The sequence below is a fragment of the Narcine bancroftii genome, chromosome 14 (assembly GCF_036971445.1).
Source record: "Narcine bancroftii isolate sNarBan1 chromosome 14, sNarBan1.hap1, whole genome shotgun sequence".
Classification (NCBI taxonomy): Eukaryota; Metazoa; Chordata; class Chondrichthyes; order Torpediniformes; family Narcinidae; genus Narcine; species Narcine bancroftii.
Window position 1 is genome coordinate 45,106,239 of NC_091482.1, and position 17,393 is coordinate 45,123,631.

The 17,393-nt window shown below is 35.5% G+C and overlaps 1 protein-coding gene across 15 annotated transcripts in view; it reads left to right on the top strand.

Annotated features, from left to right (window-relative positions):
* tcf12 (transcription factor 12) overlaps window positions 1–17,393 on the top strand; it is a 354,049-nt gene that overhangs the window by 123,738 nt on the left and 212,918 nt on the right. For all 15 annotated transcript variants that reach the window (XR_011348679.1, XM_069910856.1, XM_069910855.1 and 12 more), the window contains exon 5: window positions 14,629–14,731. Coding sequence is in view for 14 of the 15 variants with exons in the window: in XM_069910856.1 (XP_069766957.1) it covers window positions 14,629–14,731 (103 nt within the window). In the remaining variant the exon portion in view is untranslated. The remainder of the gene's footprint in view (window positions 1–14,628; window positions 14,732–17,393) is intronic.

The following is a 17,393-nucleotide window of genomic DNA, read 5'->3' on the forward strand; positions in this document are numbered from 1 at the left end:
TAATAAATGTATCTGTTATTATCCCTTCAAATTGACTTTGTTCTGGGAGTCTCAAATCTGTTCCTAATTTATTTTTTAAATATGATTTTAATTGATAATATTGCAAAAATTGTATTATTTTGTATATTATATTTATCTTTTAATTGCTCAAAAGTTTAAAAAAGATTTCAAAAATCAATCTTTTATCCTCTGTATACCTTTACTATACCAATGGAATAAGTTATTTTGTTTTAAAAAACATTTTTGGTAATTGATCACTTTTAATCCTTCTCTCCATATGAGTCCCATTACATATTTTCAATATATGTTTTAAAATTGGTACTTTCATTTTTACTTTAAACAATTCACAATTCAATTAATACAAAATTTGTTCTTGGATAGTTTCTCCAGTTTTATTCATTTTGATCTTGAATCCAAGCTGTTTTCTCACCCACTTGATAACAGGAGGACAAAAATCTTAATTGAGCTGCTCTATAATAATTTTTAAAATTTGGTAATCTTAGTCTTCTCTGATCAAATTTCCATGTTAATTTTTCAAGACTAATTCTTGACATTTTACCTTTCTAAATAAATTCTCGTATAGTTTTATTCAAACTCCTAAAATTATTTCTGGTACACGATTGAAATAAATATTGTATTCTTGGAAAATATTCATCTTAATATAATTCACCCGACCTATCTGTCCATCTTCTCAGATCTTCTTCTATCTTTTTTAATAGTGGTGAATAATTCAACTTAAATTAATTATTTATATTTCTATTAATTTTTATTTCTAAATATTTAATTGCTTCATTTTGCCACTTAAATTTTGTCAATCTCTTACATTGTAAATAATCCATAGGCATCACCTTACTTTTATCAACATTAACTTTATAACCCAATACTAATTCATATTCTATTAATTTCATATTCAACCTATTCAACGATATTTCACTCTTGTTAAATATACTATAACATCATCTTCAAAGAAACTAATTTTATACTCTATTATCTATCTCAAATCCCTTAATTTCTTTATCACTTATAATTATTTCTGGTAATGGCTCTATTGCTAATGCAAATAAAAAAGGTGACAAAGGACAACCTTGTCTGGAGGACCTTTCTAACAAAAAAGGTTTTGATATTTGTCTATTTGTAACCTCTTTTGCTTTTGGCTGATAATACAATGCTTTTATCCAATTTATAAAAGTATTTGAAATCCCAAATGCATTAAGTGCTTGAAACAAAAAATCCAATTCCAGTCTATCAAATGCTTTCTCTGCACTAACACAACTGTTACCGCTGGTGTCTTTCTATTTTGTTTAGCATTTATCAAACTTAAAAAATTAACTATATTATCTGCTGCTCTTCTATTTAAAAAAAACCCAGTTTGAACCTTATTTATAAATTTTGGTAAATATTTAACTAACCGATTAGCTAATAATTTTGATACAATTCTTAAATCCATATTCAATAATGATATAGGTCTATATGAAGAAGGTTGTAAGCAATATTTCCCTTTCTTTGGAATTAGTTATTAATGCTGTTTTAATTCTGATAGGCTATCTACCTCTTTCATTTGGTCTAATACCCCCATTAATACAGGTTCTAATAACTCCTCAAATTCTTCATAAAATTATGGTGGAAAACCATCTTCATCTGGTGTTTTATTATTCTGTAATGACATTAAGGTCTCTTAAACTTTTATTTCAGATAATTCTAAACTTTCATCTTTGATTAACACAGGTAATTTAACTTCTCACAAATACTCTTCTATTTTATTAGCTCAGTGGTTCCCAACCTTTTTCTTCCCACTTACATACCACTTTAAGTATTCTCTATGTCATTGGTGCTTCGTGATTAGTAAGGGATTGCTTAAGGTGGTATGTGAGTGGGAAGGGAAGGTTGAGAACCACTGCTCTAGACCCAATTGTTACCAAAATATTTTGCTTGAGAAAAATTGTCATTGGCCCATTTCCTTTGGAGTTATGAAACCATGCGCATAACAAGTCAATTAGGCATTATTAAAACAGTGATTTTCAAATTTATTTCTTTCCACCCACATCCCACCTTAAGCAATCCCTTACTAATCACAAAGCACCTATGGCATAGGGAATACTTAAAGTGGTATCTGAGTTGGAAGAAAAAGGTTGGGAACCACTGAATTAGCATTTTCAAAGGTTCTGATTGATAAAGTTTGGCATAGAATTCCTTATAATTATCATTTATTTCCTGCCTTTAATTGCCCTGCTAGTACTTTATGAGCCCTTTCACCTAATTCATAATATTTTTGTCACCATCTCATGATACCTCTCTCTCCATTCTGTAAGTTTGTATCATATTAAATCTTAATTTTTTTGATTCTAACTATTATTTTCTCCTTTTTTTGCACTTGTATTTTCTTCTCTAGTTTCATTATTTTTCCAACTGATCCACCTCTTTCATATATTCCTTCTTTACTTTTGAAGTATAACATTATTTGACCTCTTAAATATGCCTTCATAGAATCCCATATTGTATACTTACTCATTACTGAATCATTATTAGTTTCAAGAAAAAAAATTATCTGTTGTCTCATAAAGTCACAAAATTCTTTTTTCTTCAGCAATGTTGTATTTAACCTCCACCTATAACCTATCTTTTGTTCTTCTTCCAACAAAATTGACAAAATTAAAGGTGAATGATTGGATAGAACTCAAACTTGATGCCCAACCTTTTGCACTTCTATATTGAAATTGTGCAGAAATTAAAAACATATCTATTCGTGAATGATTTATATTTAAAAGAGCAAAATGAATAATCTCTTTCACGTTTGAATTCTTCTCCACATATTCACTAACCCCATGTCTTTCAATAGCAATCTATTGCTATTTTAGCTACTTTATTTTTCATAATTTTATCTCCTGATCTATCTAATTTAGAGTCTAAAGTAAACTTAAAATCTCCCCCAATATTATTTTTCCCATAGCATTTGATAATAGCATAAAAGTGTCTTGTACAAATTTACATTAGGTGCATATCCATCCATTGTTCTGAATAAATCTGATAATTTACCATAACATATCTTCCTGCTACATCTACAATTGTGTCTAATATTTTCACTGGTAAATTTTTATTTATCAATATTGCTGAGCCTCTAGCTTTTGAATTAAATGAAGACGCTATTACAGTTCCTACCCAATCTCTTTTTCTGTCAAATGTGTTTCTTGTAAAAAGGCAATATCTATTTTTGTCTATTTCATATATACTAATAATTTTTTCCAGTTTATTTGGTTCTGTACCCATTAATATTAATACTAATAAAATTAAATTTTACAGCCATCAGATCACTTCATTAAATCTACTAACCATCCATCTTTCCACTCCCATCTCTCTCATTTTTAAAACAATAATATTATATTTCTTAATGTTTTTGATATATTTAGGTGTATTGAGAGAAAGAAAAGAAAGAAAAACAGAAAAAAGATAGAACCCTACGCCCCCAACCCCTAAAAGCATACAGTATTAATAATACATCTTTAAAACCCTGATCTATATGAGTTGCTGTCAAAACCACAGCAGCACTCATGACTCTGTAGAAGTTAGTCCTTCATTCCCAACTAACTATTTCGAATTACTGTACTGTCCCTTGTTTTATTAGATCTTTATAGTCTTTACTATTTACAAATTTTTACTTATTTATAGATCCTTCAGGTTAAATATAATACTCTCTCTCAAAAAAAATCTTTTTTTTAAATATTTGCTCTTTCCCTCTCTATATTATCAGCTATAATCATTCTGTATTATCTCTCATTTCAAACATCTCACTTCTTTCCTCTCTTTCTCAGGCCATGAATCTGCAAACACCTTTGCCTCATTAGGTTCCATAAAAAAAATGGGAGCAGATTTACTTGGGGAAATGTAAGACAGAAATGTGGCAAATTTTCAGGCAACATTTTCATGGAGCTTTGCAAAAATATATTCTATTGACGCCAGGAAAGGATGGCGAGGCGAAAGAACTATGGTGTTCAAGGGAGGTAGAAAATTTAGTTAAAAAGAAAAGCTTACAAGAGATTTTAGAAGATAAGAACTGATTGAGCTCCTTAAAAATTACACGATTGCCAGGAATGAACTTAACTAGAAAGGTTCACGAGAAGACGTTGGTGAGCAAGATTAGGAAAAGCCCAAGGCATTCTACAAGTACATGATGAAGAAGAAGATGAATTATGTGAGGGTAGGTTAATTGGGGAATAGTGGTGCTATAGGGTATATTATATTTTATATGTCTTTAAAAGATAGATTGTGGTGGTTGTGATTGTCACTTCACAGACATTATTATTTCACAAAAGACATCTCATTTAAAATGCAAGAGCTGTGCTGAAAAAGTGATTTCATGTTCATAGTGACTTTACAGAAACTTTGAAGAGTGCCTATGGACACTTCACAAGTAGGTGTTAATAGGACTGATGCTGTGGAGTAAATGGACTAGCAGAAACTGATTCCAGTGCCAGCAATCTGTCTGGCTGCAGTTTGCTGTTCTAGGAGGGGTCATGAGGTTTTGCAAATAGAGAGAGAGAGAAAAAAAAGAGAGGGAAGACAGTTCTGCAGTGGCTTTTGGAGGCTGTAACATGGCAAACTGGCAAGCTTGTCAAAACCCCATTTTGAAGATGGGTTGTGAGTTCTGAGTTCAGCCTGTTGAAAAACCTTCGTAATCCTTACAAGAGGAAGTGACTGGCTAGAGTGTTTCTCCTGAAATAAGGGAAACAAGAGGAACTCTGTGGTGACCAGGAAGAAGAGGCTATCATTTGGAAAACCCATGATGGGGCAAGTTTCTTCGGCAAGACACTGAAGTGACTGATCATGGGGGATCAGTTTGTGTGTGTCCAACGAGCAACATATCTTTCTTTGAAACCAACTAGAACCTTGCTGAGTGGTAACCATTTACTTTTGAGCACCAAAGGTAAATGGTGGTGAAACTTCATAAATGTTCAATTCTGTGTACAGTATAAGAATTGCCTGATACTGGTGAACTTGGAGGAGTGAGAAGTGAGATTGGACTGTGAATCAAAGAACTTTACTGAATGTATACACATTACATACATGTGCTTAGAATTAGAAGGGGGTTAAGTTAATAGTAATAAGTTAAAGCTTGATTCTGTTTAAAGAAAATTAAAAGCAATTTTTGTTTAAGTAACCATTTGTATTGGTGAATTTCTATTGCTGCTGGGTTTTGGGGTCCTCTGGACTTGTAACAGTGGAAACATGTGCACTGAGTTGGAGGAAGAACCGGGGGTCTTAATGAATGAATAGTTTGCTTTAATATTCACTAGAAAAAAGGATCTGTTTATGACAAGGTGGCGTGGTTAGTTTCGCGGTTAGCACATTGCTGTTATAGCACCAGCGATCAGGAGCTGGGTTTGAATCCTGCGCTGTAAGGAGTTTGTATATTCTATACTTCTCTGCATGGTTTTCCTCCGTGTGCTCCAGTTTCCTCCCACCATTCAAAACGCACCGGGCGATGTTGGTTAATTGGGTGTAATTGGGAGTATGGGCTCGTGGACCGACAGGGCCTGTTACTGTGCTGTATGTCTAAAAATTTTTAAAACAATTCAGATTCTGATCTTTTCAGTCTATTAGGTACATGGAACTGAGAAAAATGGAGGATTTTGCAACTGGGAAATTCTAGGGAGATATGAGAGTAGGTTATTAGGTTGGCACAACACTATGGGCTGGATGGACTGTACTGTGCTGTAGATTTCTACGTTCTGGTGCTGTGTCCTTGATAAGGCAACTTTGTCACTTGATTATGTGATCTTTTTGCACAAAAAAAAAATCACAGGAACTTTGCTCCATTCGTCGTAATGCCCAAACTAAAATTCTGATTGTATCTGGCATGCCTCCATCCCCCTTCATATTCATGTGTCTATCTAGAATCCCCTATCCAACACAAAATTCTACCCAGATTCTGCTACCACTATATCTGCCCACACATTTTGCTTAAACTTCTTCTCATCACCTGAAACACGTATTATCTTGTGTCTGACAATTTTAGCTTGGAGAAAAGATATTGATTGTCCATTTTATCCATTCTCTCATGAATTTATGCACCTATATCTGGACTCCCCTTATCATCCTAGGTTCCAGAGAAAACAACTCATTTGTCCTATCTTTCCCCATATCTCAGGCTATATTGTGCTATATTGTGGTAAATCTCTTCAGTATGCTTCCGAAGTCTTAACATCCTTTCTATAATGGGGTGTCCAGAATGGTACATGACATTGCAAGTGTGGCCCAACCAAAGTTTTGTACAGTGTAAACATGACCTCTTATTTTCATACTCAATGTTCCACCCACTGAAGCCAAGCATATTGTTTGCTGCCTTTAACACTCTATCTAATTGTGTGGTCACTTTTACTGAGCTATGGACGTGGACCTCAAGATTTCTACCTTTTAACTGTGTACATTCACATTTCATTTGATCTCTCAAAATTCAACACCTCACACTTAATTGGATTAAACTCTTTAATTTCTCTGCCCATATTTGCAACTGATCGATATTCTGTTGTATTCTTTGATAGGCCTCTACATTGTTCACAACTCCAACAATCTTTTTTAAATCATCTGCAAATTTGTTAACTCACTCGCCTTCTTTTTCATTCAGGTCATTTATGTTTATCACAAACAAGAGGTTCCCACACTGCTCCTTGTGGACCACCAGTGGTCACAGGCCTTCAGCCCAAATAATGGCCTGCCACCGCTACCCTCTATCTTTTATGTCCCCACAAATTTCATGTACAAACCATCAAAACACCCTACTTAAAATCCACATGGTAGCCTCATCAACCATCTTTGCGACCTCTTTAAAAAAACCAACCTTATGACCTGCCTGTCATAAAGCCATGCTGACTCGTTCTAGTCTGGTCATAGTGAAACATGAAAGTCTGCAGACGCTGTGATTGTTGTAAAAACTCAAATGCTGGAGGAACTCAGTTAGTTTTGCAGTGCCCATAGGAGGTAAAAATATATTACCAACATTTCGGGCCTGAGCCATTCTTCAAGGTATAAGCAAAGAACAGGAAGACATCAGAATAAAGATGAGTCCAGACCAACAAAAGGTGTTAATTGGATACGATAATAGGAAAGGTGAAAATTGATTTTGACACTGAAAGAGCTGAGGGAAAGGCGACTGGAGGAGGAAGAAGATGGGGGGATGGTTTAAACTGAATCCGCAGAAGTCAATGTTAATGCCATCAGGTTGGAGGGTGCCCAGCCCAAAGATGAGGTATTGTTCCTCCAGTTTATGGATGGTCTCAGTCTGGCAGTGTATGAGACCATGGACAGACATGTCAGCAAGGGAATGGGAGGAATTGAAATGGGTGGCCACTGGGAGAACCATGCTATTGTGCCAGAAAGACTTTCCAAATGTGTAAAAATCCTATTCGTAAGTAGCCTTATGGTAGTTTGCCTACCACTAATGTGAGATTTACTGGTTTATAATTTCCTAGATTATCCTTCTGCCCTCCCACTCATAATCACATAATGAATTTTTATGAAAGCTGTGAAAAGATTAAAGCTGCCAGATAAGAAGATTGAAAAGACCATTTTAAACTGGGACTAACTGAATATTGTATATTTTTTCAGTCTTGTAGTATTGAACCATCTTATTTTTACTGCTAAAAGGAGAGAAGGGAGAGTGGAAAGTGGCAGGGTGGGGACTCTTATGTAATGGGAAAAATGGTGCTGGGAGAGGAGTGTTTTTTAAAAATTGCGCTGAAGGAAGGGGTATTTCTTCAGAGAATTCCGCGGGCCTTTTTTGCAGGCTTCTGGGTTTACTGCATATGTCACTGTCAGAGCTAGGAATGTGTGTGTGTTTTTTTTAAAGCGGAAGTATGTATGTTTCTTTAAAGAGAAATGTTACCAAAAGGGAAATGTTTCTTAAAAGGGAAATGCTGCAATCTTATTTAAAAAAGGATAAACACTAAAGTTTATTAGTCTTAACATTAATGGGTTAAATGGGATGAGGAAAAGGAAAAGGGATTTGGCATACTTAAAGAAATTAAAAGTAGCTATAATATTTCTGCAGGAAACACATCTTATTAAATTGGAACATGATAAATTGAAAAGAGGATGGGTAGGAAAAATAATAACATTTCCTTTTGGTTCAAAGGCAAGAGGAGTAACAATTCTAATTAATAAAATTACACCAGTTTTAATAGTAGGCACATCAGTTCACTGGGCTGGAAGGTATGTAATGGCATATTCTAAAATTTATGGAGAAACATGGACACATGAATATCTATGCCACAAATTATGACGATAAAGCCTTTATGAAGGATATCTCCTTAAAAACAGCAGAGGGAAGACAAAATATATTGGTCGAAGGAGAGTTTAATTTTTACTTGGACCCAATATTAAATAAATCTGCAAAAACAGCCATGAAGGCGAAAGTGGCAAAAACCACAATTTCATATATGAAGGATCTAAATCTGATCCCACAAAGAGAGACTATTCCTTTTACTCAAGGGTACACGATTCATAGACAAGGATTGTTTTAATGTCTGCCCAGCTAAGAAGCAGAGTGATAAAAACTGAATACCTAGCAAGGCTTTTATCAGATCATTCACCACCAACATTAACTATTGCAATAATGGGAAAGCAAGAAAATGTATGCAGATGGCATCTTAATGCCACTTTTCTCAAAAGAACAGACTTCTGAAAGTTTATTAAAAGAAATATAGAAATATTGTGTGAACCAGATCAGCCATCTTCTGATGATAGCTTTTTGATATGGGGCATACCGAAAGCGTACTTGAGGGTACAAATTATATCCTATAAAATATCTTGAGAGAATATATTGGCAGAAACAGAGTTTGGAGAAAGATATTACAGAATTAGAAAAAATATATCAAAGAACAAGACTACAAGAAGAATGCAGACTGGAGAAATAAAAAGCTAAGATATAATACATTACAAACATATAACAGAAAAAGCTATATTTAAAAACTAAACAAAAATATAATGAGTTAGGTGAATGGACACATAAAGTCTTATCTTGGCAAGTTAAAACAGGACTCATCAAGAACAATAAACTATAAAAACAGACATACTCTAAACAAAAAGAAATTAATTATATCTTTAGACAATATTACACAAGATTACACATCAGAATTACTAAGAGACAAGAATGAAATGGAAGAATTTCTGTTGAATGTTGAACTTCTAAAACTAAAAAAGAGAGAAAAGATAGAACTAGATACCCACTTTACAAGAGAAGAAATTGAAAAAGCCCTGAGAACCCTACAGGCTAATAAATCACTGGGGGGAGGATGGATTCCCTCCTGAGTTTTACAGACAATTCTGAATTACTAATGCCCCTATTAATGGATGTTCTGGACCTAGAAACACAGACCCTCCCATAATCATTACAAAATGCTATTATTACAGTATTATAAAAAAAAAGGATCCATGAAAAATCGTCATATAGACTAATTTCTCTGTTAAATGCTGATTATAAGATCCTAGCAAAAGCTTTAGATAATAGATTAGGACAATATCGACCAAAACTGATACATACAGACCAGGTAGGATTTGTTAAAGTAAGACATTCGTCAAATAATCTAGGAAGGTTATTTAGTATAATACATAGGCAAAATTCAAACGGAATCCAAGTATGTACGGTCTCCCTGGACATGAATAAAGCATTCAACCATTTGGAATGATCCTTCATATTTAAAACACTGGAAAAAATTAGCATAGGTAGAACATTTAAATATTGGATAAAAGTTTTACATCATAAACCGCAAGATAAAATTATAACCAATAGCTAGATGTCAGTGGTGTTTCCCTTGAGTAGATCAAGTATACAGGATACTCCCTGTCCCTAGCACTTTTTATACTAGCATTTGATCCACTAGCAGAGATAATAAGAGGGAATCAGATATAAAAGGCTTCAAAGTTGGACAAGAAGAACACAAAGTTAGTCTATTTGCCGATGATGTGCTTTTGTACTTATCAGACCTGGTTAAATCTTTGTAAAAATTGTAAGGAACATTAGAAAAATATGGAAGATTATCTCGCTATAAAATAAATATAGATAAAAGTGGAATAATGCGAAGGATATTAAAAGGAAGTGAATTTAAATGGAAGACAGATGGAATAAAATATCTTGGAATAGCAACTGATAATAATCTACAGAATCTGTATAAACTGAATTATGTTCCTCCTTTAGGGAAAATAGAAAAAAGACCTGCAGAGATGGAGAGATTTACTGATTACTTTAGTGGGAAGGGCTAATTGTGTCAAAATGAATGTAATGGCAAGACTACAATATCTTTTTCAATTACTACCTATTCTGTTACCTAAATATTTCTTTAAATTATTAAATAATCATATTGGACAGTTTCTATGGAATAACAAGGTACCAAGAATTGCATTGGATAAACTGACATGGGACTACAGGCTGGGAGGACTTGAACTTCTGGATTTTAAAAAATATTACATAGCTGCACGGGCTAGATTTCTCACACCCTTCTTTACTGAAGACAGCCACAAAGATTCAAATGGGAATGTAGTCAATGTGGGAGGGTGAAGAAAAGGATTTTATATATAAATGGAGTGTCAAATTATTTTTTAAAATGTCAGATAATCCCATGCTAATATAGCAGAACGTGGCAAGAAATTAATGAATGTAGAGGAAAAAAGGGAGGGATATCAATAAAAGCTCCACTGTGTAAAAATATTCGATTGCCTATGTGAACGTAGGCAATAGAATATAGAATTTGTGGTATGACAAAGGAATAAGTTATATTAGAAGGATCTCTTAAGTCCTTTGAACAGCCAGAACATAAATGCTGAGTGGCCAACAGGACTTTCTATTGTTTTCTCCAGCTAAGATCATTCTTAAGAGAAAGATGGGGACCAACGTTGACCCCACCTGAAACAAGTGAAATGGAATGAATGGTATGGATGGGGAATACACACAAATTTATACAAAAAGGTATTAAGCTGTCCAAAGTGAAAGTGCAAAACCAGGTTTACAGAAGTCACGGGAAGATGGGAGTTGGACTTGGGTGTGGTAATCTCAAAAAGAAGCTGGTCAGATTGGTATATGGAGAGTATGACATCAATTATAAATGCAAGATATGGACTAGTTCAGTATAATTTTCTGCACCAATTATATCTTACTCCACAGAAGTTACTAGATCAAAAGCAGACATTTCAGAGATGTGTTTCAGGTACGGGACTGAAATAGGAACTTTTATACATGCGACGTGGACATGCATAAAGGTGAGGTCATTTTGGCAAGATATTGCAGAAAAATTACCATATATTTCGCCGTATAAGTCGCCAACCTTTTTCAGCCTCATTTTAAGGGTTTTATGGTATATCCAGTGTATAAGTCAACCCCAATTTTCTTGCTGCCTGGGGTGCCCCATTAACTGGCGTATAATTTGATCCTGAAATGCCTGAGATAGGTCATTGACCGGCGTATATGTCTAAACCCATAGATTGTGTGGATTAATCTGCTGGGTGTTGGCTGGAGGTGATTACTATCATAGAGGGTCCATCGACTGAACGTAGCACGCGTTGTAAGTATGAAGCGAGCTTAAAGTTGAAAGTGATAGAAATGGCCAAGAAAACCAACCACTGCACTGCTGCAAGAAAATTTAATGTATATGAAAAGTTGGTAGGAGATTGGAGGAAGAAAGAAGAGACTTTAAGAAACACACCAAAAAGACATTGTCCTTTGAGAAAAGGAATCACTCATTGACCAGAGTTGGAAAATCACGTTGCAGAATGGGTACATGAACAGATTGCTACATAGACACCCGAAATAACACAAGAACATTTACCCTGCAGTGGGCAAAGTTGCACCCAGTGGTCAGTGATGATTTGGAGGCTACAGTTGGCTGGTACAATAGTTTCATGAACAGGAAAAATCTGGTATTATGCCAAAAAACAAAAATTGCGCAGAAACTACCAAAAGTCCTTGATCTTAAAGTTGTACATTTTCACTAATTTATTAGTACGGAACCAGCAGAAACATCAGTTTGCATTGTCAAATATCGGAAACATGGACGAAACCCACATGAATTTTGACATAATAGGCAATAGAACAGTGGAACAGAAAGGTGTAAAAACTGTGCAAACCAGAAGTACAGGCCACGAAAGAACCAGATTTACCATGATGTTATCATGTAAGGCTATCGTGACAAAGTTAAGACCCATGGTAATCTTCTAATGCAAAATTAAACCGAAAATGAAATTCCCTGCAGGTATTTTTGTATATTTTCATGAAAAAGAATGGATAGATGAAAATGGTATAAAACTATGGATAGACAATGCGTGGAACAGACGGCCAAGTGGTTTATGCAAGAACGGTGTTTGCTAATCTGGGATATATTTCGTAGCCACTTAACTGAGAACACTAAAAGTAGATTAGCATGACGTAATACTTACATGGCGATTATCCTGGGTGATTTGATGTGTATATTTGCAACCTCTCATAGTCTGCTTGAACTATGTGCGTGAGGAATGGAATACATGGATGTCGAGTGCAGAAAAGTTTACAAAAGGAGGGACAATGTGTGCTGCATCACTTGATATACTGTATAACTTCGTGCTCAAGGCATGGGAGAATTTTACAGTAGAGACTGTAATAAAATCATTTAAAAGTGTCTCTTGTGCAATTGATGGCATGGAAGATGATTTATTGTGGGACACTTACGACGAAGGTGAAACTTCCTCATCAGATATTGACTGGGACCCATATGATGACTGTTTAAATAGTACTGATGTACTTGCTGCCATCTTTGCTTCGGACAATGATAGCGAGAGTGATTTTGAAGGGATCTAAATGTTGTTGTTTTCAGACAATTCTAACGATTTTGAAGGGCGCTAATTGTGTTATTGTTTTCAATAAAAATCTTTTTTTTTTTGTTTTTCAAGGGTTGTTTTATACACCAGATCAGCTCGGATTGGATTTTGAACTGAATTTAAGGTCTCAAAAGTCAACCCCCATTTTTTGAGAGTTTTTTTTGGGTTTCATGACTTGACATATGCTGAAATATATGGTAACCAGGATAATGAGAGTGGCCTTCACGGACGACCTGGAACTATATCTACTTTACAATTTTATTGAATTAGGCAATAAGTTGACTAAATATCAATTTTCATTTTTAAAATAGCACTGCTGGTAGAAAAAAAATGTATTGCAATCACTTGGAAGTCAACTCCCCTCTACTTATAGAACGATGGACTGCAGAAATGTACAGATGTACACCTATGGGATATATAATATAAAAATAAGTATGATACTTTTGTAAAGATCTGGCAGCCATACCTGGACCACAAAGGGGGCCAGATACAATAACAAAAAGGAATATAAATGCTGATATACACAAAAGTGATTTCCCTAATTGTATTTTTTATATTCAACACATATGTATGCTCTGAGGGTGTGTGGATCCATATGTTAAGAAGGGGGGGGGATGTTTTTGTTGTTGTTGGTAAGAAAAGTTTAATATATTGTGTTATTGAAGATTTTATTACGTGTTTTTTATATATTGAAAATAAAATATTTTTTATAAATGCTATCTCATCTGCTGAGTTTCTCCAGTATTTTTATACATTAGCTACTCTCCAATCCTTTAGACCTGTCCTATTGCTCGTGAGCTCAAGGCCCCAGCAATCTCTTCGTTTGACTCTTTTAGTAACTGGGGATATATCCCATCAGACCAAGGGGACATATCTACCTTAATACCCCTCAAAAGACCCTACTCCATCTTGGTTATCTTTTAGAATTATACTAGAAAGGTAAATTTGAGTTAATAGTTAATTTGGATCACAAATTTTATTATCTTTTTGTGATACTGTGCTAAAGTTTTGTGATGATTGAATTACTTACCATATTTGACGGCATATAAGACCCACTTTTTTCACCCAAAAATATCCCCCAAGTCTTAGATGTGAAGTTGAAATTAGGTTATTATGATATGCTGAGCAGGTCATCGGCTACTCACCCAGCTTCAAGAAGCCCACATAGGTAATGAGGCTGTCCAGGAAGTGCGCCTGCAGCTTCGCAGGCCTCCTTCCCTCGGGTGGACTGTGCTTTCCAGAGCCGCTGCTCACTTGCTCTTGTGAGAAGGCCGACAACGACAGCCCCCCCTAGAAGTGCCAGACCATGCTTTCTGGAGCCACTGCCATTGAGAAGGCTGACCCCGGTGACCCTCGCCAGAAGTGCCAAACCATGCTTTCCAGAGCTGCTGCCATTGAGAAGGCCAACCACGGCGGCCCCCGCCAGCTGCGCAAGAAATGCAGGTGGAAACCATTCACCAACTTACCCATAAATACACACAAAAACAATTCTTAATATCCCCTTCAGAAATGGGAGAGGATCTTATATGCCAGTGAGTCTTTTTTGCCGTCAAATAGGGTAATTGTATTCAGCCAGGTATTCTGTTGCAGGAAACTATTCAGCAAGGATTTTGTGCGTAATTAGGGCACATTTAGTATTTAAAAATACACAAGATTCCATTTAAAATGATATGACTAAGTGATTACAGAAAATAGCTAAACATCAGTTTAGGCACAGAATTTGCTGCTGTTTAATCATTTTTTTTCCTATTATGTGGATTTTAGAATGACTAAATTAAAATTGTTTTTCTCCAGGCCTTTGCAGACAGTCCTCATTATAGTGAACACTTGAATGATAGTCGATTAGGATCCCATGAAGGATTGTCACCAACACCGTTCATGAACACCAGCCTAATGGGTAAGCAGCTGTTCTTAGCAAGCACACTATTGTAACCTCCCTCAACTTATGTGGTCATGAACAGCTAGTTGTCTCCCCTTGACTCAACTGCATCAAGAGACTATTGCATCTTGGAAATAATGGTATAACTAGGACAAAGAAGGGCATTCCTTTTTTAATGTAAGGTTCTTTTCCTAGTACTGGTGAGAGAAGATGCTGTTAAATAAAGTTTATTTATGTTCTTGATATTGTGGAGGTCATTTCATTCCTTTTGGGAGCACTTGTAAAAACAAATCATGAATTTTGCTATTTCTTTGGTTGATTTCCAAAAAACATTGTCAAATTCCATTTGTCTTAATTTTTGATATCTTTATTTAAATCTATAATTATCCATAAATCATCTCCCACTTCTCTAACAGTTCTCCTTCCCTACTCATTGTTACCCAGTTTACAATATTTCTCTTACATTTACACACTTTGGTTCAATAAGATACATGGATTGTGGAAATATTGACTAAAGGCAGTTTGCTTTCATTCCATCAGCTGCTTCCTTGAACCTGTAAATAGTGCACAATGCTCTACGGTTACCTTGCAAAGGTTTTTTTGAGGGTTTCAGAGTCTCATTCTTACTTTTGACCTATTTAAATTTTGCATCTTGATGTAAAAAATGTTGTAATCATAGATCCATGAGGTTATATTTTTGTCCAGCCTGTTCTTTTTCATGTAAGAAAAATTAATGTTTGAGCCAGGTGTGCAAATTGGAAATTCATTTTTGGCTATTGAAGAAATAACAATTTCCATCTTGCACTTTTCACAGTTTGCATCACAAAGAGTTCATTGAATAGCACAGAGGTTTTTACATGTATAGATCAAATTCAATTTCTGACTATTATTGAATAAGATCACAAAATAAGTGATATTACAAAATTTGTTGAGATTTCCAGGAAATTTTTTGTTGCAATCTTGACATATTGAGTGTTGTCACATTGATGAGAATATTATCTAACTAGTTGTCTGCTTGCCTATTTATTTTAGAGCATTTCTATTGCTTTTTCTTATGAATTTGCGCATTAATTCAGAAGACACCGGTCACTGTTAATGGAATTAAATAACTATTCTTAAAATGTTCTGAATGGAAATAGAATTGGAGGGTGTTCCAATTTAGACCTAGCTTTTGAAATTCTTCTTTCACGTTGGTTATTGCTATCCCTCACTTATCATTTAGAATTAAATTTAGATATCCAGCCCGGTAACAGACCCTTCCAGCCCATGAGCCTGTGTCGCCCAATTCCAACCAATCTACCTGCAACCTCTACATTTTAACAGGTGGAAGGAAACCGGAGGACCTGGAGATAACCCACACAGACACAGGGAGAATGGATAAACTCCTTGCAGAGAACGCCAAGTTCAAATCTGGGGCATTGGTACTGCTAAAATAGGCGAAATTACATATAAAGCGGGAAAGAAGCTGGGCGAGGAGGAGCCCAGAAGTATTCGGCAAAGCAGTCACCCTATCAGAGCTTTGTCTCACCGATGTTGGGGAGACCCTACCGAGTATACTGAATACAGTTGGATGAAGTGCATGTGAAGATCACCTCAGCCCTCTTTGTGGGTGTAAACCTGAGTTCCAGTAGCCAACTATTTTAACTTCACCCAACCATTCCTGCAGGGACTTGCCTGTCCTTGGCCTCATCCATTGTCAGGGCAAGGCTAAATGTAAACTCGACGAACAAGTTTGAAAACCCCTGTTTTAATCATACTTAATTATGTGCACATTATGTGCACGATTTCATAACTCCAAAGGAAATGGGCCAATGACAATTTTTCTCAAGCAAAATATTTCAGTAACAATTGGGTCTAGAGCAGTGGTTCTCAATCTTCCATTCCCACTCACATACCTCCTTAAGCAATCCCTTACACAGAGCACCTGTAGCTTAGGGATTACTTAAAGTGGTGTGTGAGTGGAAAGAAAAAGGTTGAGAACCACTGATCTATCTGGCTCTCCACCTCCCACACCTTCTGTCCCATACTTTTTCTCCTTGGGGTCCTCCTCCAGTTTCTTTACCCCTTTATAGAGGTAATTTCACATTTCCAGGTTAGTTTGGATAAAGGGCTTAGTCTTGAAACTTTGACCATTTCCACTCACGGGTGCTGTCTGACCCACTGAGTGTATGCAGCAATTCCTTGTTTGCTCAACTCTTTGATTTGCTGGATAAGCTCTCCTGGAATTCCTTTCTTTGCTCTGAGATCGGTCTGCCTCTAAATCCTGTCCACTTCTGCTAAATTACATCAGATTTAGATAAAATTGGTTGAGTCAAAGTTTAGAACTTTTAAACTTGGTCCTTCTCTGACCATTTCTATAGCCACACTAAACTGTAATGCACTGTGTTCATTTCCATCAAAATGTTCTTTTCAGCATATTCTTTCCCCTGTCTAACTACATTTCAAACTAAATTCCAAATTACTTCTGCTCTCTCATTGGTCTTGCCATGTCATGATTTGTAAGTATTCTGAACGAGTTATTTACCCAGTAATACTTTCCACATTTAGTATTTGTTCGTTGGAATACCTTCCGTTGATGACATGTTCCTTGACACATTTTTGTTTTTATCTTTTTGTGACAGTTTGATGGGGCCCAATTAACATAAATTTCTTTAAAAATGTAGCCTCGTAGTTTCACTTT